General features: G+C 49.4%; 1 protein-coding gene across 1 annotated transcript in view; it reads left to right on the top strand.

The window, feature by feature from the left end:
• Positions 1-21,175, top strand: part of ASTN2 (astrotactin 2) — an 844,435-nt gene that overhangs the window by 103,029 nt on the left and 720,231 nt on the right. The window contains 1 exon segment of the mRNA XM_040631793.1: positions 19,991-20,178. Coding sequence (XP_040487727.1) covers positions 19,991-20,178 — 188 coding nt within the window.

Below are 21,175 nucleotides of genomic sequence, written 5' to 3'. Positions count from 1 at the left end.
AATTACAAAGAATTAACAAATCAGTAAATGAGCTTTATTAGGAAAATAGGTGGCAGGCCACCTGGTTTCTTCATCTGAACTTGCCCTCCACACACTACAATCTTTGGGCCTATTTCTGTCTCTTAGTTTCTGTATCTGTAAAACAAAGGGGTAGACAAGATGTCTGTTCTCTGGACTCTGAGCTTTTGGGTGCCTTTGTGCTTCCCTTCTGCTGCTAAGGTCAGGAAGGAAGTGGATGGTGATTTCATGAACTTTTACTTCTGAGTCTGTCCTAGGAACCAGAATGACTGGCATGTGCCTCTGGTGGGAAGCGGGGCCCTGAAAAATCATTCCTGACTGGTCATGAGCAGGGTCTGCCTGGAGATGATTTCATTAGGAGGATAAATTTAGAAATCAATTATAAACGTTCTGTCATCTTCCTCATATCTTCTTATAAAGTGGCTTTTTTTTTTTTTTTGGTAGGCCTACCATTTATTGAGGGCTTGTGTCTATGCCCGATGCTGTATTAAGCACTTTACATGCATTATCTCAATTAAGCTCACAGCAGCTCTGTATGAAGCAGACACTGAGAAGAGAAGATGAGTTCAAGTAATTTATCTGGGAGTTGGTCCCAGGAAGCATGAGTAGGGCAAGTGAGGCAGGCGGAGAAGGGAGCCAGTGAAGGAAGGGTGTACAACTGGGAGGGGTGCTGCTATAGGCATCTGGAGCTCAGTCCCCTGAGGAATTCGGGGGAATTCTCAGGAAGTCCCCCGAGAGAGCACGCCAAGCACTATCCCAAGCTGGGGCATTTATGCTACACCTCCCATCTCTCCTTGCTAAGGGCTACTGCAGGTTGAGGGCTGGGGGGAAATGGGTGAAGGACATTAAAAATTAAAAATCCCTGGTATTTCTGGTGTGCCTGGCACAAGGGTTAGGAAAGTGCTAGGCAGAGAGCAGGTGCCTATGGGAGAAAGCTCTTGTGGCCTCTACTAGGAAGGGGATGTGGGCAAGACATAGACTCCCTGTTAGGTTAGCCCCATTACTAACCTCATTCAAAGTTGGGGGAACAGAGGCTCAGGAAGATGAAGAGACAGAGGTAGGCACAGCTCCATAATTTGCAGGGCCCAGTGTAAAAAGAAAATGTGGGGCCCCTTGTTCAAAAATCATGAAGACTTTCAAGATGGTCCCAGCAGCAAGACTAAGCATGGCACCCTTCTAAGCACTACACGTGTGAACTCACAAGTCAGACACCCATGAGCCAGGCCCGGTCAAAGATCTCAGAGCCACTAAGTGACACATTAGGAACTGCTGGTCCGTCTGACTCCCAACACTCGTCTTCTCAGCCTCTGCACTGAGTGGCTTCCGGTGCTCTTCCGGAGTCGATTCTGTAGGAAAGGACCCTGGGTTTTGTTGGAGAGGGCTGCTCTGCAGGGATGGAAGGATTGCTTTTCCTCCAGCTTTCACCCCTGCATGGGAGAGCAGAGCTCAGAGGCATGTCCACCCTCCCATCTGCTTTCCTGTGTCCAGGTCAGTGACCTCAGGATGACGAGAGCTCATCCTGAAAATGCATAGCCTGCCATAAAGCACACTGGGGAAAGAGCGGTGATCTTGGGGTCAGGAGGGCAGGCCCTAGTGCCCGTCCAGACATTTATCATACGGTGACCTTAGCCAAGCCACGTCACCTCTTCCGACTTTAGTTTTGTTGCCTCCAGAGTATGTCTTAGGGTTCATCCAGCTGTGCTGTCCTATGTGTGACAACCAGGATTGTGGAAATTAATTAGCCACCACACCCCCAGTATTTGCAGCTGCAGTGGCGGGGTGTCAGAGGAATGTGTTAGGGCGAGGACCCTGAGCTGGGCTGAGTGCGTCTGAATGCCACTCCACTGATGAAACCCTGTGTGATCGTTGCTAGCGTCTTTGTTTTTCTGAGTCCAATATGTGTGCATGTATGTGTGTGTGTGTGTGTGTGTATACATGCGTATGTGCATACACACACGAATATACAGTGAGACAGAGTAGCTTTCTTGAAAGGTGGTTGTGAGGATTATGTGGGAAATGTGTGTCTAAGTCTTGATGGATCATCAGTGCTCGTCCTTGTGGGTAGACGGAGGGCATGGCTATGTCGGAGGGCATTTTGCACCGCTCTTTCGTCACTGATCTGGAAAGTCATTATACGAATCTTTTAAAAACATCTGGTCAAGCTTTAACCTGACCTGTAAAACAGACATTGGCCCCACTAGTCCAGGAATTCCCTGGATGGAAAGCCTGCCCGGTGCCCTCCCCCCCCCCCCCCGGCAGGGCTGGCATCTCTTACGGGCCACACAGAAAAGGCGCTCGGCCCATGCTGTTAGAAGAAGAGACAGATGGAGTCTGCCATCTCTTAAGGCTGCCTTACTTGCCCGTCATCTCTTCCTGCCCTCTCCCCAGTACCAGCCCATCCCCCTTCCTGGTCCCCTTATCCAGTCCCTTTGTCTGTAGCCTTTCTGTCCTTCCTGGTCTCCTTATCCAGTTCCCAGTCCTTGGATCAGGCTGGGGAAATAGCTCTGCGTCCCACTGAGTGCTCTTCTGTGGCCTAGAACTCTTGCCAGTGCCACCTGAAAAGAGGAAGATTCCAGAGGCTGGGCAGTGACACATGGTTGGCCAGCTTCTTTCCAGATGCCCCTGAGTTTAGAAAGTGCTCTGGGGCAAACGGACCTGAGTTCGAATCTCCATTCCTACTCTTTGTCAGCTGCATTCAGGCCCATAGGCAAGGCCGTTCACTTCTTTCTTTGTAAAGTGGGCTTCCTTCTAGCTCCCTTGAGAGCGTGCTGAGGGTCCTGTGACGTGCAGTGTGTGGCAGTGTGGAGCGTGGTATGTGGCTGTAGGAAGGGCAGGGGGAGTTTTATCCTGTTATTTCTCCTTCTGGATTCTCCTGCCCCTGCATACATGGTGCTGGCTTCGACTGTGTGGCCAGGCTTCCTGCACAGTCCTTGGAGTCAGAGCCCCATGGGAATATCACCAGGGCCGCCTGGGGCCCGGCTTCACCAGGCCTCTTTCTGCCTCTCTTTCAAGGACACCAGGCTGAAGGGATGAAATAGCAATTCAGGGGAGTTTTTTTCCCCATAACAAAATCAGAAAGGATTAAGTGGATGGACAGCCCGGGAACAGAGACTGTTCTGCTCTCCTTTGCTCCACGATGGCCTGTCAGTCATACTAGAAAGGAGGAAATAGCTTCCACAGACTGTATGGGAGAGGATTTGGTCTTTCTCTTGGAGTACAAAACCAGGCTCCTTGGAGAACAGATCCAGAGATATTCCCAGGGCTCAGAGGGACCTTTCCTGATGTCAGTTCTATGCCTGTGGATGTGAGGGCATAAATGAGGGCTTAGGTATGTCCTTAGGTTAAAGGTACCCATAGCTGTAGGCAGGTGCATGCCTGCACAGACATTAGGGTTTCTGCACATGAATGTGGCCAAGACAGCAGCCACGGACGTGTGAGTTTGAGCGTGCAGGATGGGGCATGCACAGCAGTGAGCAAATGGAGTGGACCAGTTGAACACATTGGGAGAATGTGCATCTGTGAGGGCCCCGTGTAAGCCTGTCACTGCTGTGTTAGCCAAGTGTCCACGTGTGTGTGTGCCCATACCCGGAGATGCCTGATTATATGGATCAGGGAGGGCGCCCATGTGATGCATGCAGATATTCTTTGTGCCAGTGTAAGGAAGGGAGCAGTTTTGCCAAATGTGCATGGGAGTCCACATTCGACATCGTGTATTTGGTAACAGTGGTGTTTGTGTTCGTACACGAATACATCAGTCCGTGCTTTCATGAGTGCGTAAGAGGAAATGACTTCACGTGGACACACGGCCTTTGTGCTGCGAGGGGATTAGATTCATGAGGAGAGGCGTGTGTCTGTGAGTACACTTTTGCTTTAGGAGCAGAGACCTATAAATGTGGCCTCATCTAGCTGGGATCTCTGCAGCTGTTTTTAGGTTATGCAAACTTGACTTCCTGGCTACCAGTAACTCCCTGGCATGATGCTCTTATGTATTCTGTAGAGGTGATTTCTCTAACTTGATCCTCACTCCCAGGGCCAGCCAACTACCCGGTGCCCTCTGTAAATAGGCACACTTGCCTATCATAAGGGCATTCTGTCAGCATGGTTCCTTCTGGCATATTCCATATCGTGCAGTGGACAGGAACCAGGGTGGTAGCGACGGTGATAAGAGGTAAACCACCAATGGTGTTTAAAGAGAGATCTTCAGGGAAGGTTAAATGCCGCTGGTGGAACTGCATGGGATGCTAGGTGGGTGGGTCTCTGTTCCCAGAACTGACACATGTGGATGAACCATGGAGTGGAAGGCAGAGCCCTGTGTTCTCTGATGGCATGGCCATTTCCATTAATGTAGAGAAGGTCCTAGCACCTTGCCCACTAGGGCATTCTCTCCTCACTACTCTGAACAGCCCCTGAGCATGGCTGCTCCCATTTTACAGTTGAGAAAAGTAAGGTTCAGCAAGGGAAGGCACCTTTCCCTGGGTGACACAGCAAGTCTGGCGGAACCAGGAGGCTACTTGGAAATTGGCAGGTGCCGCACGGCAGTTAGTCCTCGAGGTCAAGAGGCTGGAATCTCGTCAGCCCAGTCCCTGACTTACTACGTAATCTGGGTCAACTCCCTGTACTCCCTGAGTTTGGATTCTCTTTTTTTTTTTTTTTTTTTTTTAAAGATTTTATTTATTTATTTGACAGAGATAGAGACAGCCAGCGAGAGAGGGAACACAAGCAGGGGGAGTGTGAGAGGAAGAAGCAGGCTCATAGCAGAGGAGCCTGACGTGGGGCTCGATCCCACAACGCCGGGATCACGCCCTGAGCCGAAGGCAGACGCTTAACCGCTGTGCCACCCAGGCGCCCCTGGATTCTCTTGACTCTAAATGAGAAGTGGAGATTTAGGGAAATGAGGCCTGCATGCTCCAGCAAAGGGCCTGGCATAGTGAAGCCTCCCCAGAAACGTTTGCTGAGTTGACTCAGTCTCTGTTTGGTTCTGTGGTCCCGGAAGCAGAGGTGAGGGTTGGGGATGGGGCGGGTCATGGCAATGCAGAGGTCATGATTTCTAGTCCTGCACCCTGCTGATATTCTGGATTGTGACCACAGTGCTGTAAAGAGGTCATTGGACAGTCACGATTCCTCTTCTCCAGAAATTCACAAAGGCAGAGCTCAGTGCTTGGGAGCACACAGTGCCCACTGTGTGTCGTAACTGGAGGAAGAGCCATGCATTTGTCTAGCACAGAAGAGGCAGGAGGAGGAGCAGTGGGCGCTGTTGAAGACCTGATGGAGCCAATGCCAGTGCCAGGGCTCGTGCTGTCATATTATCTCGACACTACATGCACGTGGATTTATTATTATCCACAAGTCCTCGGGACGGTGGGAGGACGGAATGAGAAAATCTGTGCAAACAGCCGGGAACAGAGCCTTGCACACAGCAAGCACTTAATGAGTGCCAGTCATCCTGTTATTTCAGATGAAGTGGCTACGTTTTTCTGGACGCTGTTCTAGGCCCTGGGGCACGGCCCCGCCCCTGCCCTCTTGATGCTTGCTCTCCAGTGATTATTATGATGTTATTCTCCCAGGCTACTTTGAGGAAGGTAAGTCCTTGAGAAGTTAGGTGACTTCTGCCAGGTTCCTGAGCTAACGGCTAGAGTGGCAGAGGTGAGCCTGTGCTGCATTAGGGAGCTGGAGTGTTAAAAATGGGAAGGGATTTTAGCCTTTCCCATTGAGCCCTGTGGTTTCATTTTCCAGACATCTTCCATCAGGTGGATTAGGATGAGACGTAACCATGACCTTGGCACAGAGAACAGTTTATGCAAAATACTTCTCGTGAATTTTTCCCTTTCCTTTCTCCAGTGACCTAGTGAAGGAGTCAGGAGAGGAATTAGCCCTCCCATTTGACAGACAAAAAGACTGAGGTCCAGAGGTACACATGCCTCACGTAGGGTCACAGAACCAAGACCAGAGTGGAATGTGTCTTTCCTGACTGCTAGCCTGGAAGTGTGGGACCAATATTCCATCATCTCACTGGGAGTCTGGCATTCACTTTTTTTTTTTTTTTTCTTTTCTTTTTTAAAGATTTTTTTTTTTTTTTTTTTGCTAGAGGGAAAGCAGGAGAGAGAGCGAGAGGGAGAAAGAGGGAGAGCAAGCACGCACGGGGGGGGGGGGCGGGGGATGAGGGGCAGAGGGAGAGGGAGAGAGAGAATCTCCAGCAGTCCCTGCCAAGCGAGGAGCCTGATGCAGGGCTCCATCCCACGACCCTGAGATCGTGACCTGAGCTGAAATCAAGAATTGGTTGCTTAAGCAACTGAGCCACCCAGGCGCCCAAGGAGTCTGGCATTTAAAATCAATAAAAAAAAAGATGTGTGTTCAGTGGTCCCAGGAGTTCTTGTGTCCCACACTGCTGGAGAAAGCCATGATTTGCCATCATGTCGGTGCTCACTGTCCTGGTCAGGAGGGACACTGGGGACAGCCTGAGCCTTTTTCTTACCCTCCTCTAATGCACTCTGAAAATCAAGAGGGTCCTTCCCCCGTGCCCACCCCCAGCCTGGCCTCCTCTCCCTGTCCCTTCCCTGTCCCTACCCTGCCTTCAGGGCACCATCTGCAGTGGGTCTAAATTGGACTGAATGGTGTGGAATTGCAAGTCAAAAGGGTCCTGTCATCCTCCGGCCGCCGGCCTGGGGCTGTGCTCCGGCACAGTGTTATAAATGAGGGTAACGGAGTGGACGCTGCCTCGCAGTCAAGGCCACTGTGAACACACGGAACAGGCAGGGGGCTTTTTTCAGGAATATAGGGGCAGATTACACTCCGGAAGGTGCGCAGCAGGAAGCCAGTCAATACCCACTCACCCTCTCAAGTCAGGGCTGTGGAGACCTTGATTCGGAGGAGGTGGGGCCGAGGGCAATAGGGTAGGACCCCGCCTGGGGGACATTTTCTGAGTCCATTCCTTCTGTTCTGCACATGCCCGTGGAGCACCTACTTGGAGCAGGTGTTAGGGGAGAGCAGGCAGTGAGGGAGAGCAGAGGGTAGGTGAGGTGTGAAATCACCAAAGCAATGATTAGAATACAGCATGATAAGCACAGCGGTGAATAGAAGCAGAGCTCCCCCCATCCCAGTGTTGGGGGGTGGTTAGGGAGGCTTCACAAAGGAGGTGACATTGAGTGTGTAACAAAACCACCCAAAACTTAGTGGCTTAAAGCATTTTTTTTTTTTTAAAGCTCCTAATTATTTGGGGCTTGTAGTATGGGCTGAGCTTAGGTAGAGAATTCCGCTGGCCTTGGCCAATCTCCATCGGGTTTCCTCATGTGTCTATAGTCAGCTGGGGGGTTTTCTGGTAGTTGGATGGTCGGGCTGGCTTCTCTTCCATGTCTGGTGGGTAAGCAGCAGGCTTTGGGGCAACACAGGCCAATGGGCCACGTTTCTGTCCTCATCCAGCAGGTTATCCTAGGCTTCTGGCTTTTAAGTACAGCAAGAAGAAAGCATGTCCTGGTACATAAACACTTACTTTTTAAGTCCCTGCTCTTGTCATTTTTGGCATTGTCCTTTCAGCCAAAGCAAGCCATGCAGCCAACTCTGATTCAAAGGGAGGAGAAATAGACTCGCCTCCTCCTGGGGTTCTGCAATGGGGCACAGTACACAGCTGGGTAGATGGAAGGAGAACTGTTGACTGTTTAGTCGACTTATGGCTGAGTTCTGAAGATTAATAGGCAACAAAACAGGAGAGCAGTCTTGGGAGAGAGAAGAGTATGAACATGAGCAGGGAGGCATCTACAGGGTTGGAATGACAGCTGGAGACAGGCACGGCTCAGGATGCTGACTGGCCTTGAGTTGAGCACATCAAATGCCATGTGATGTGAGCTGGTGCTGTTGTGGTAGCTGCTGCAGGGATGCTATGGTGGGATGAGGGTGAGCTGAGGGGACAGGTGGACCCATATGTTCTTAGGCCTTCACCTTCACCTGGTTCCTTCCACTTCTGGGTCTTGATTTCTCTAAGTACCTTTTCTACCAACTGTGCCTCAGTTTCCCATCTGTGAAACTGGAGTAGGAAGTCTCACCCTCTTGGGCCTTTTTTTTTTTTAATTTTAAAAGATTTATTTATTTATTTGAGGGGGGAGGGGCAAACAGAATCTTAAGCAGACTCCCTGCTGAGCACAGAGCCTGATGTGGGGCTCTATCTCAAGACCCTGAGATCATGACCTGAGCTGAAACCAAGAGTCGATGCTTAACCCACTGAGCCACCCAGGAGCCCCTTGGGCCTTGATTTTAATCTTACATCGACCCATATTATCAAGCAGCCGCAACTGCAAAAAAAGTCTGGGATAGGAGAGATAATAGCAACTCTTGGTCCAGAAGACTCTCATGACCTACCAAAGGAGATGAGAATCACACAGTGGTGAGGTTAGTGAACCGGGGAAGGGAGTAGAAACCTGCCAGAGGAGCTTAAAGCTTGGAGGAGGGAGGGAGAGGGCATCTTGGGCAGGGATTTTCAGAGGTTGATTGAGCTAGATTTTGAAGGAGGGCGATGTGTGTGGTGCAGAAGTGGAATTAGGGCATTTCAGGCAGGAAGTTCAGCATGAACGGAAACTGGGAGGCCACAGTGCGGCTGGGGGCCAGTGGACTGTGTTTTGGATACAGAGGCAGTGGGTGTAGACCAGCGTCTGGCACCAGGATGAATCCATCACGTGAAGGGATTCCTCCACGTCCAGCCTCTCCCACCTTGCTGCAAAGAGCTGGTGGCGTCAGTGGCAGGTCTGTTCACTCTCTTAGTCTCTGTTGGGCTGCCCATTTGCTTCTTACAAGTTTTTCCTCCCTTGGCCCCAGCACTGCATGGCACTGTGCTGTCCTGACTCGCCACGTTTTATTACCTGTCTGGTATGAACCCAGGCCTGTGGCACTCAGATACAGAACCCTCTGGGTTGAGGTGAGGGTGTTGGGGATTGGCAAGTGAAACCGAGCAACAGAGACCTAAGGAACCATCATGGTAGAATCTTTAGGCAGGGCTGAGGGAACGCTGGAGGTACAAGGGAATTCTCCCCCCTACCCCCTTGCTGGTAAACCACTTTTAGGTATCTGGGAGGTTCCACCTTTCACCTCTGGCCTGCCCCCACCCCAAATCTTGGTCTCCAGCCCCTTTATGATTCTTGAAGAGCATTAGATTATGAGGCTGTGTGACATTATGCAAGTTGCTACCCCTCTCTGGTCCACATTGCCCAGTCAGTAGAATGGTGGATTAGATCTTTGATCTTCATCCCTTTACACTCCTTTATCTGTGAGGTTTTCTATGATTCCAGGTTGTAGCCAACAGAGATGATTTAAAAAGGGGTGGGGAGAACTGGGGCCCCAGACAGAAGGGTCATGGAGACTGTTTCCAAGTGAAGTAGGATGTTTGATCTGTAACCTCTGCCTCCTTTTTCTCTGTATTTCATAACATGCCATCCCCCACTGCTGTCGAACAACCTGATTCTTGTCTCGACAGTGGTGAGATAGGCAAAGATGACAAGAAGACAGACAGCTGTCAGGGAATATGCAGGTGCTAAATGCTGTGCTGGCTCCTTCCAACATGAATCGCTCTTAATTCTCAGGACGTTTGTCAGAGATTGCTTTTAGGATCCCCATTTTCCATATAAGGCAAGTGAAGCTCGGAGGGGTAAACCTAAGAAGGTAAAGGTTGCTCAGTAGGAAGGAGCAAATTGGTCTTGAAAACTTAATTCACCCCCAGACAGAATGCTTCAGATACCTCTCCCAGGACAGATTTGCATCTTAAAAAAAGAGGGCTCACCAGCAACACTTGACCCCAGCAAATGACTTCATAAAGATGGAATGTATGAGCCTAGCATCTGGAGAACTGGGAGGTGCTGTCACATTAATTACGTACACCCCAGTGTGGACTTGGTTCCTCTGTCTTTTTATTCAAACGTGCGAATTCCTTTTCTCAGCCTGGTTAGGAAAGCAGGGAGAACACTGGATTCGGAGTAAGGGAAGTAGAGCTTGAATTCATGCTCTGCCACTTCCTAGATGGAAGATCATGGGAGAGTCCAGTCACCTGTTGGGACCTCAGGTGGCACAGCTGAACAATGGGTGTCCTCCTCTCTCCCTTATTCATCTGGGTTTCCCGTCCCTAGCTGAGTGCCTGGCACATAAGCAGGTGTTGGTGAAAGTTAGTCCCTGTCCCCATTCTTTGGGCTCCCTCTCCCCAACAGTTTGCAATGTTGTGGAACAAGGGAGGGGGAGAAAAAGTCGTTGATCGTTTGGGCGCATTAAGAAAAGACAGTGAGGAACAGTGAACACATAGAGAAACCAAGGGCATAGAGCAAAGTGAAATGACAAAGACCAGGTGAAAAAATGCAGGAAGGAGGGAGGTAAATGGTTCAGGAGAGAATAACCAGGAATAATAAGATTCAGTTCCATCAACTATCCATCTATTTTCAAATGGAATCTGAAAGATGTGCTTTTCTCCCTTACCAATAACTCTTAATTCTCTTCCCCTCCCTTATTTAACCGGATATAACTGTATTATTTATCTCCACTGGGTGGCTAGGGAAAACAGTTTTTTTGTAAAAGACACAGTTCCCCAAGGAAGTGGGAGAGGGCAGACTGGGTGGCGGGGGGTGGGGGCAAAGGCAGAGATGAGCTGACAGATAGCAAGGAAGGAGAGGATCAGAGGTACTCTTGGGGTGTTCTCCTCCACCCTCCACTACCCTGGCTGTGTCCCAGCCCCCCGTCTCTCTCTCTCTCCCCTTTCTCCCCCCTCCCTTCTACCCTCCCCAGCTGCACACCACAGTGATGTGTCTATGGACATGTAACCTGCTCCGACATCAGGATCTCTTAGACTTCTAAAATGTCCAGATTATAGACTCTGCCTGCTTACCTTGTCTGGACCCCTGATAAATGAGGAACGTTAACTCCCTCCTCACATGTCTTCCCATAACACCCTGTGAATGCTCTCTCGTGGCCAGTACCGCGGGATTGTCACCTTCATTGATTTTCCTTTTTCTGCTCTCCTAGATAGTGATTTTGTTGAGGGCAGGGAACTCATAAAATGTGCAGCGAGGGGTGCATTCATTCAACAGATATTTATTGGGTACCTACTGTACTGAGGATAGCAGTTACCTAGACAGGCAGGATCTTGCACTAGGACTGAATGAATGATTGTTGGGTAAATGGATGAAGAAACTGAAGGAGGGGAAGACGCTGTGTTGTTGCTGTTTCGTGGCAAAGGAGGAACATCCATCCGGGAATGGAAGGTCCGTGAGGGCAGCAATCAAATTGGCCTCTTTACCTAATCTATCCATGGGACCTAGCACTGTCCTTGGCACATTTTAGACGGTCAATAAATATTTATGGAAACTATATTCTTTTTTTTTTTTTTGAAGATTTTTATTTTAAGTAATCTCTTCACCCAACCTGGGGCTCAAACTTACAACCCCGAGATCAAGAGTTGCATGCTCTACCGACTGAGCCAGCTGGGTGCCCCGTGGATGCTAGATTCTTGAACGACGGGGATAATGAGTACATTTGCTTTTAGCACTAAGTGTGGGACTTTGCAGATTTCCGAGCACATTGCTAGGCCTGGCTTTATTTTCTCTTAATTCTATGTTAGGTGGGATACAAGTAGGACAGCTGGCTGAAGTTTCTTACACACACACACATACACACACACACACACACACACTTTACAAATAGAGAAAGAAAATCATAGAGGCTTCCATTTATGGTATTTGGAGAGCTTCATTAGCCTCTAAACAAGGGCTTGGTGTGATTGCATGAAGGAGTCCCAAGTGGGACCTAATAGTTCTTATTCTGCTGGGAGACAGCCTATAGTTAAGACATGGCAGCCCCCTCTTTACGTCCCTCTCTGCCTTCAGTCTCCGTTTCCTCTGTAATGATGAACCTCTGCCTTTTCTACTGGCTTCCTCCCACTGGACCCCTTTGCACGTCTGCAGTCCCTCCTTCTTGTCTTTGTGCCATTCCTCCATCCACAGTGCCCTCTGCCACATGGCCACTTGTTGAAATTTTGCCCATCCTTTAAGACTCCTCCACAAAGAAACTTTCTGGATCCAGCCAGAAGTCATCTCCTCTCTTTTAAGCTTTCTACTTCGATTTATACTTATTTATAGCATGCTTTTTCTCCGTTCCTTGGCCCAAGCTCCTGAGGATAGAGTCCCTCAATGCCAGATCTCAGAAGAGATTGGTTGACTAAATGAATCTTTAAAGCGAGCATGTGTCTGCATCTAGCCGATGCAGAAGTAATGTATATGCAATGTAGAAAATGTAGAGAAAAATGAATCAGATCATGATTAAAATCACCTCTGATCTCACCATTTAAAGAGCACTGTTCTTGATGATCTGGTGTATTTTGTTCGAGTCTATTTCTTTCCAGCCGTATATATACATACTTACGTCTAAACAGAACCATGAGATTGTCTATTTTCTCTATAAACTTCCTGTCTGTCTCCATGAGAATTGCAAACTCCTCGAACGTTTAAAGTCTGCCTTTCTCTTCATTTGCATTCTCCAGGGTACCTAAACTTGAGCCAGATGTTAAATAAATTTCTGTAGTGCTGTTACATGGGAATCAAGCCATCATGGCTGTCCTGAGTTGGCGTGTCTTCTTTCTGTCCTCTTGGAGTGCCCATTTGAATTCGGATATGGGGACAGCTCAGTTCAACTCAACAAATGTTTATGGAGCCCTCTGCCCTGCATTTGGCCACTGTCTCAGGCACTCAGGTATACAAATGGCTCTGCTGTGTCCCTGCACTAGAGTCCAGTGAGAGAGGTCAGCTGTATAAACATATCATTTTAACATAGGTAAATACCAGATACCACATACATAAATACCAGAGACCAAGACAGTGGTACAGTAGAGTGCTATAATAATAGTGGTATGAAGTAATATGTAACATGTGTAACTGGAATGCTTAGTGAGGATCAAGATTAGAGCTAAAAACATGTTATCTCATTTAATTCTCAAAATAACTATGAGGCGGGTGCTGTCATTATCCTCATTTGACAGATGAGGAAACTGAGGCACAAATAAGGTGGAGTTTGTCCAAAGGCACACAGCTTGAACACAGGGGAGCTGGGATTCAAATTTAAGCAGTTGGTCTCTCAGGGTCTGTGATACTATATAGAGCACAATATCCCCACTTCATGAAAACGTAAAGGAATGTCTAGCTTATATGGGGGTCATGGAAATCTTCCAGAGAAGGGATGGAGTTGACTCGTGGAGGCTGTCCCAGCCTCTGAAGAAGTGTCTTCAGTTGAGGCAACTAAATGATGTGTTATAAAATTAAACTGATTTCTCTTGGCCTTAAAAAAAAAAAAAAAACATCTTCAAAGACATTGAATAAGAAAGAGCATAGTGGATTTAGAGATTGCTTAAATATTTGATCAGATTTAATGTGTCAGTGCAGGGAAAGGAGTGAAGAGAAGTAAGTTGGGAGAAACGCGGGTGCCAGGCCCCTGAAATTAGGTTTTATCCTGAGGGGTTTCAGGAGCCATCAGAAGGTTTCAAGCAAGAATGATGTGGTCAGATTTATAGGTTAGAAATATCATCCTGGTGGTCATTTGAATGGTGGTTGGAAGGAAGCCTGGAGGTAAGCATACCAGTTGGGACCTTCCAGATGATCTCCATTGGCCTCTTAGGATCCACTCTTCACCCTTTCTTCCCTGCTAAGGGCCTGGAAGGCTGACCTGTATGATTTGCTCCACCCTTGGGTGTTTGGTTGGAGTTGGCCCATGTAAGGCACCTGCAAGAGATTAGCAGGTAGAGGGAGAGTAAGGTTGGAGCATTTATTACCCCGGCACCTCCATGATGGGCCATGCCTTGTCAGTAGCTGGCTTATTCTACTGAAGGCCACAGCTCCTGTCTGGTGGTCCTTTCCTACAGCTGTGGCTGTTTCATGGTTTAATACATCTCCCTCCCCTCGCCCCTTCAGGCCTAGGGCGGTGACAGCTCCTCGCTGTTGCCAACCTTGAGATGCTTCGTCACTGGTTTGCCTTAATCCTGCCTGTGATGATTAATTTTATACGTCAACTTGACTTGGCTTAAGGGATGTCCAGAGAGCTAGTAAAACATTATTTCTGAATGTGTCTGTGAGGGTGATTCGGGAAGAGACTGGCATTTGCATCAGTAGACTGAGTAAAGGAGAAAGGCCTTTATCAATGCAGGCAGACATCACTCAACCCATTGAGGGCCTGAATAGAGCCAGAGGGTAGAGGAAGGGCGAATTTGCTTTCTGCTAAAGCCAGTACATCATCTTCTCCTCCTCTTGGGCGTTAGCACTCCTGGGTCTTGGGCCTTGGGACTCAGACTGGGATTTATATCTTTGGCTTCCTTTATGCTGAGGACTTCAGATTTGGACTGGACTATGCCACTGGCTTTCCTAGGCCTCCAGCTGGAAGGTGGCAGATTTGGGGACTTCTTAGCCTCCATAACCATACAAACTAACCCTTCATAATAAGTCTTTTTTTATATATCTATAAATCTCCTGTTGGTTCTGTTTCTCTGGAGAACCCTGACTAATGTACTTCCAAAGTCTTTGTAAACAGTCCCGTCATTAAATACTTACCAGTGACCTCACCGAGTGTGCCTTCTCTTCTGTGATGGGACCCTCACTGGCACAAGGCCATGTGAGGTGTTTCACGAGAGAGAGGATGATGGTCGGCATTAAGGCACCCATTGTAGAGATGAAAAGGAGGGCGTGCGTGTGTGATGTCCATTTCCCAAGGTCACTCGGCAGGACTTGCTGCGTAGAGATGACCCCCCATGAATGCTGGAACGGCTAATGGCAAGGGCAGTCGAAGTCAGCATCTCTACCTTCCTCAGTTGTTTGTACCTGGGCAGGGAGTTCATCTCACGGAATGTCTGCTCTCCCCCCCAGTGAAGCTAAGACTATTTGCAGCCTCATCAGAAGCGCTCTCTGGCCTTCTGCGAATAATCTGCCGGAGGGTCAGCGGGAGCCGGAGCATGAGAAGGTGGCTTAGTTAGCCCCTTGGGAGATGTTACCAAGATGGCTGGTGATCAGAAGAGCTGCTTATTTTCCTAATGACCTTCAGGAATTAAATAAAAATACAATGAGTGCCATAGATTAGGAAGAACAAGCCAATTAAAAGCACAACACGCCTTCGGGAGTTTTTATTTCTTTTCCAGGAGGCTGAAAGGCATCTGTGGCTGCCGAGGCAGGATGGCGGTCTACCCAGAATCACTGATGAAGGCTGATCCTCTTGCTTGGCTTTAGTGGGGCCGTTGAGGGGATTTGAGCCTATTGAATATTTCACGAGTTGCAGCCCATGGGGGGAGAACAGAGAAAGGTGAAAAGGCAATCCCTGTGTTTCTGTATGATTCCAATAGAAAACCAAGCTCTCTGAGGTGGGAGGGAGGCAGGCGCTGGAGTCAGCCTACCGCCGGAAGGCATGGTGCACCAATTCTCCCACTTTAATATCTGCTGTTTCATTTTATATTCATCATGTCAGCATAATCTGCCTTTATGGGAATCGTCTTGGTTCCCGACCAAATGCGTTTAGTCCCCCTTTTGCTTTAAGTTTGATTGTAATGTGACTTGAAGACTTCAATGAAACGTTTATATGGAAGGACTAGGGGAAGAGGAAGGGGGAAATGCAATTGGAAAATCAATCAGCGGGGAATTTCAAGAGCTGGCCTTGGTTATGCTAGTATTTCTTTGACCTGTTTTTAATGGACACAGGACTGGCTGTCTGATCAAGTGTACTTTGCTGTTTCCCGACTGCGTGCCAAAGAGAATATACTCTATCGCCAGGGATTCAAAGCCCTTAACCCTTGTGTCTGATGTACATTTCCAACTGACATTCTGCCACACTCCTCCTTACACCTGCAGCTTCAGTGTCCAGAGGTACCCAATTGCCCAGGCCGTCCCTATGCCTCCTTCTCTCCTCTGAGGGCCACCCTTATGCCCATTCTCTGCAGTGCTCAGGGTACCGTATTTTTAGAGTAGCTCTTTGTCTCTAAGCTAGGACAGTCCTGTTGTACCTTCAAATTCTCAATGGACCTTTACTTATTCTTTCTTTAATTCTGTAATGAGGCTTAACCGTACCTCCATAATCTTATTATGGATGTGTGTGTGTGTGTGTGTGTGTGTGTGTGTGTGTCCATCATTGGCAATTCAGTAATTTTTCAATGAGCACTTATTATGTACCAAGCACTTTTAAAAGTACTTGCGATATGGCAGGAAATAAGCAAGGTCTCTGCTTTCCTGGAGAGAGAGGCATTAAACACATGTTTCAGAAAATATATATGATTCATTTCTAATAGTGACAAGTGCTATAAAAAGGCTTTGTAAAGGGGATACAATAGAGCGTAGATGTGTGTGGAGAGGAGAACTTCAGCTAAACCTGGCAGAGCCTCTCTGAGCAGGTGTCCCTGGGACTGGGAGGCCAACACCGAGAAGAAGGTCGCTTGCAAGGTCTGGGAGGAGAGTCCTGGCAGACAGGACAGAGTCCTTATGCCCTGAGATGAGAGTGAAGCTGGTCGGTTTGAGAAACAGGTGCAAGTCCTGCAGAGCTGGAGCATGTGAGGAGGGGATGGCAGTAGTGGGTGTGTCAGGATAATGTGCAGTGTCTGGGGCCACGTTACGTGGGTAGTACGAGCATGTGTGGGCAGTGAGATGCCAGCTGGGGAGTGGGTAGAATTTCTGCCACTAAAGGACTGAGTTTCCTAAAGGCAAGACTGTGCCTCATTTCCCTCCATGTTCTGAGCTACTAACATGCCCACAATTGAGTAGGTCCTCAATAAAGTGTGTTGGATGAGTGAACAAACACACACATGAATGAATGAATGAATGAATGAGGGGATGAATGAATGAGAGAATGAATGAGGGAATGGTGAATGAATGAATGAGGGAATGGATGAATGAGGGAATGAACGAATGAGTGAGTGAATGAATGAATGAATCAGGGGATGAGGGGATGAATGAATGAGGGAATAAATGATAGGGCCTCCTGCTTCCAGCAGGGCAGTTTTCTCTCTGAGGCACCATGGCCCTCCTCCCCGCCTCAGCAACAGTTTCCTTCTTTTGTAATAGAGTGAGTCCAGAGCTGATCTCTGTGATTCAATATTTACTGTGTTTCACACACTGTTATTATCATTTAACGTTTACTGTCTGCTGACTGTGCACTCATCGCTGAAGCAAACAAAGAGCTCAATCTAGTTTTGGTTCATGGCCTAATTTAGTCAAGGAAAAGGAGATGTTGTAAGAGCTAGAGGCACAGTAACAATTGTGTGGACTGGAAATCCACTGGGTCCGGCTGGGTATAAATTCACCAGTGGCCCGAAGCAAGGGACTGACCCTCGGTGATCCTCTGTTTTCGAATCCGAGCGTGGGGAGGACGGGCTTCTTCAGCCGTGGGATTTCGAGCACAGGCTGCGGAGAGCTCCGGGAGTGACGAGCGCAGGTTTCAGCGAGCCGTCCTCCGCTTACACCACGGCCTCCTCGATCGCAGACACGGTGCGGCAAGGGCCTGCCCGACCACCGGCACATGAGTCCTTTTCCTTGAGCTGCTGCACAAGAGACCTCTATTTCCAGGGGCAACTTGTAGCCCTGGGCTCCCTGGGGCTCTGGTTCTGGGCTTTGATACATTGAGAGAAACGTGAGTGAGGGACTGAGCTCGGCCATTTACCATGATGTCTTCACCTTGCCTTGGCCCAGCTGGCCGGCTGCCAGAGAAGCTGCTGCCAGCACTTCGGGTGCTGAGGCCAGGAGTGGGGCAGTGGCAGGGGGGAGAAGGTGCTGGGAAGAGGCCCGCTGCACACCCTGGGCACCCAGCCAGTCTCCTCCCCCTGGTGCCCCACAGTGAGCTCCTGGGGTCCTTTGGGGCCCATGGCCGAAGAGCCGATGAAGGCTCGTGGTTGTCTCCGTCCCCGCTCAGCTCTTGGCATGGCAAGGGAAGCCCAGGCGGGTGTTCGCTTGAACCCCTCACTTACTACATCCTGGCCACCTTGTCTTTTCCTTGGAAAGAGGTAGAGGCTGTTGAGGGTTTCGAGCCGAGGAGTGATGGGAGCGAACAGGCTGTGGCAGGAGTCCTCTGGCTTCTGGGTGAGGATAGACAGGAGAGCGAGGGAGCAAGAGGAGTGTCCAGTTAGGAAGCCCGTGCGGTCAGTCAGGCAAGAGAGGGTGGAGTGTTGGCCGAGGTGCTTGCAGGAGGGGAGCCGAGAAGGGATACCTTTGGGGTGGGTTTTGAAAAGGTTTCCTGGTGGACTGGAGGAGGAGGGGGAGAGAAAACAAGCAGTCAAGTGTGTCTCAAGGATTTTTCCGCAGCAGCTGAAGGGTGAATAAGATCCTGTCCCTGTTAATAATAATAATGATAATAAATATTAATAGCTAACTTTTTATAGCACTTATTAAGTGCCAGATGCTCTTCCCCAAGGACTAGGGGACCTCAAGGAGTTAGTCTATGGGGAGTGGACGATACAAGAATAATTCAGTAGAACTTGGTGAGCAAACATCATCTCGTCACCGTGACTCCTTTTCCTTCAGCGTTGCCAGGGTCTGCAGAGTGGGGCACGGGGAGAGCTGCTTGGGTAAGAAGTCCTAACTCGGCTTCCCCGTCAGTCCTCCTCAAGCATGTGTGTGTGTGTGTGTGTGTGTGTGTGTGTGTGTACACGCACATGTGCATATGAGGTCTGCGGTGACTGTGGGAATACTGCCTCTAGGTCAGGTCCGTGTCTTGGGAAGATGGTCCAGAGTTCCAAGCCTCAGAATTATTACAGCTACTTGTCCACGATGGAGTGCCTCCATCTCTATGGTAACTCTTGCTTGAATGAAGTCTTGATAGTTCTCCAGGAACCCTATCACCCTTCCCCTTTCTTCAGAAGACATCGTGATAGGCCTTGTCCTACTAGGACATTTCCAGGGACGCAATCCCTCTGGTGGGCAGCAGTATGAAAAGATTATGTGATCTTAGTGCAGGGACACTTCTGGTTGCCAGTGCTCTCGCCCTTCTTACTCGGTAAGAGGCCATGTTGGTACGCTTCTATTGGAAGGAAGTACTATTAATCATTTAAAGACCAGGTGACTGGGGGCGCCTGGGGGGCTCAGTGGGTTCAGCGTCTGCCTTCAGCTCAGGTCATGATCTCAGGGTCCTGGGGCCAAGCTCTGTGTTGGGCTCCCTGCTCATCTGCTTGTCCCTCTCCCTCTGTCCCCCCACTGCTCGTTCTCTGTCTCAAATAAATAAATAAATAAAGTATTTTAAGTGCATACATACATACATACACACACACTGACCAGGGGACTGTAACTTGCTCGCAGGTCCTAACTTCTGCTTGGTCATATGAGAACTCTGGGGTGGGGCAGTGGCTTTCCAAGTATTTTTAAGCCATGGAAACTTGGGTGCCAACACTCCCTTGCTGGTCATGCAGTATAAACGCTAGCAAAAAATGGAGCTGCTCTGACCGAAGCAGCCGAAAGAGGTTCAGAACAGCCCACTTACCAAGCTCCTTTCCTATAAAGGATAATCCTGAGGCTCTTAGGCTGGGCCAGATGTTCTCTCGGGCTTTCTCCATGCTGAGGTTCTGCAGTTAGCCTGTGAGCATTTCCAGCTCAGCTTGTAAAGAATTCACTCTAAACCCCTGCTCTTCTCAAGGATGGAGGTGTCCTCCGTTCACCTTCTCCCAGTTCCATGCCCTCAGGAGAATGTAAGCACCTGCATCGCTTGCATAGTTTGGTTCCTGTTGGTTTGATTTAGAGGAACGAATCATCTTAGCACACATGGTGCTATACAAAAGGGCCCCAGACGGACCTGGGTTCACCCTCTGCCTTTGCCGCTCCGTCGCTTGGGGAGATTCTTGGTCACAGGGGAAGTGACGGTCTCCAGCCCATAGATTCGATATAGGGAAAGGCATCCTGGATGGTACAAAGTAGGTGCCTTCGGAGCTCCTGAACACGTGTGGCTCCTTCCCTCCCTGGAATACCGAGGCCAGGCGTGCCGCTCACCCAGCGCCTCCGGTCTTGTCTTGCAGAGATGTCTGGCACGGCAGCGGACATCTCGCTGGTGCACTGGAGGCAGCAGTGGCTGGAGAACGGGACCTTGTATTTCCACGTCTCCATGAGCAGTGCTGGCCAGCTGGCCCGGGCCACGGCGCCCACGCTCCAGGAGCCCTCAGAGATTGTAGAAGAGCAGATGCACATTCTCCACATTTCTGTGATGGTGAGTGAGCGGGAATGCCGGGAGGCGCTGGGGGGTGGCGACGGTGAGGTGGGGGGACGAGGGAGGGAGGCGGGGGCTTGCCAGCCGAGGAGGGAAAGAACTGGCTGAGCGTGAGAGGTAAGAATGATCAACAGAAGGTCAGGTGGATTCTCTGGTGTCAGTTGGACTGATGCATACCCATCCATCATCTGTCAGCTGTGACAAACTAACCGTGCTTCAGAGAAGAGAGGAAAGGGTCGCCAGCTCCTTGGCCTTTTGGCTGACCTCTCTGGGAATAGCTGTTTAACATCTGTCACGTGGTTGGCCTGTTCTGCCGGGGGCTGAGATTCAGTGCTCCAAAATTCAGCTGGCCTTTCCAAGAAGGACTGAACAAACAAAATTGGAACCAAAGTTGGAGCATGCCCGTCCCCAAGTGCTCTTGATGTGCTGGGTATTCTGACCCTCATAAGACCCCCTGCAGTGTGGGCAGCGCATGGTGGCCCTTGGGGCAGGACTAGGCATAGCCCCATGACACATGGATGCCCCTCCATTACCCTCATGTTATAGTTGTGAATACCGAGTCAGAAGGGCCAAGACGCTTACCCAAGGTCACATAGCTCGTAGAAGATGGAGCTGCTCTCGGCTATTGGAACCCCCAAGCATGTCTGGCTACAAGGCCTGAACTATGTCCACTTCACTCTTTCCGTCAGTGCAGGTATTTATGGATCAGCTAACCATGTGTCCAGCACTGAGCTGGGCACATTTGTGGACATCACCTCATTGCATTATCACCAAGAAAGCATGAAGTCCGGCATGTCACCTCCATGGGAGAGCTGAAGTTCTGGGCCCAGAGAGGGGGCAGTGGCCTTCCATCTCTGCAGGCCCCATGACCTGGAGCTCTTGGAGTCTGCTATCTCTTCAGAGAAGGCGGCTAGGGCTTAAATCACTTGAATGGTCGTCTAAAATGCATGGAGGCTCATATTAATGGTTTCTTTAAAAAGCTGGACTTAATGGCTCT

Source organism: Ursus maritimus, unplaced genomic scaffold, assembly GCF_017311325.1.
Source record: "Ursus maritimus isolate PB19 unplaced genomic scaffold, ASM1731132v1 scaffold_17, whole genome shotgun sequence".
Classification (NCBI taxonomy): domain Eukaryota; kingdom Metazoa; phylum Chordata; class Mammalia; order Carnivora; family Ursidae; genus Ursus; species Ursus maritimus.
The sequence above is the reverse complement of the archived record's forward strand: the minus strand, read 5'-3'. Positions and strand labels throughout refer to the sequence as shown.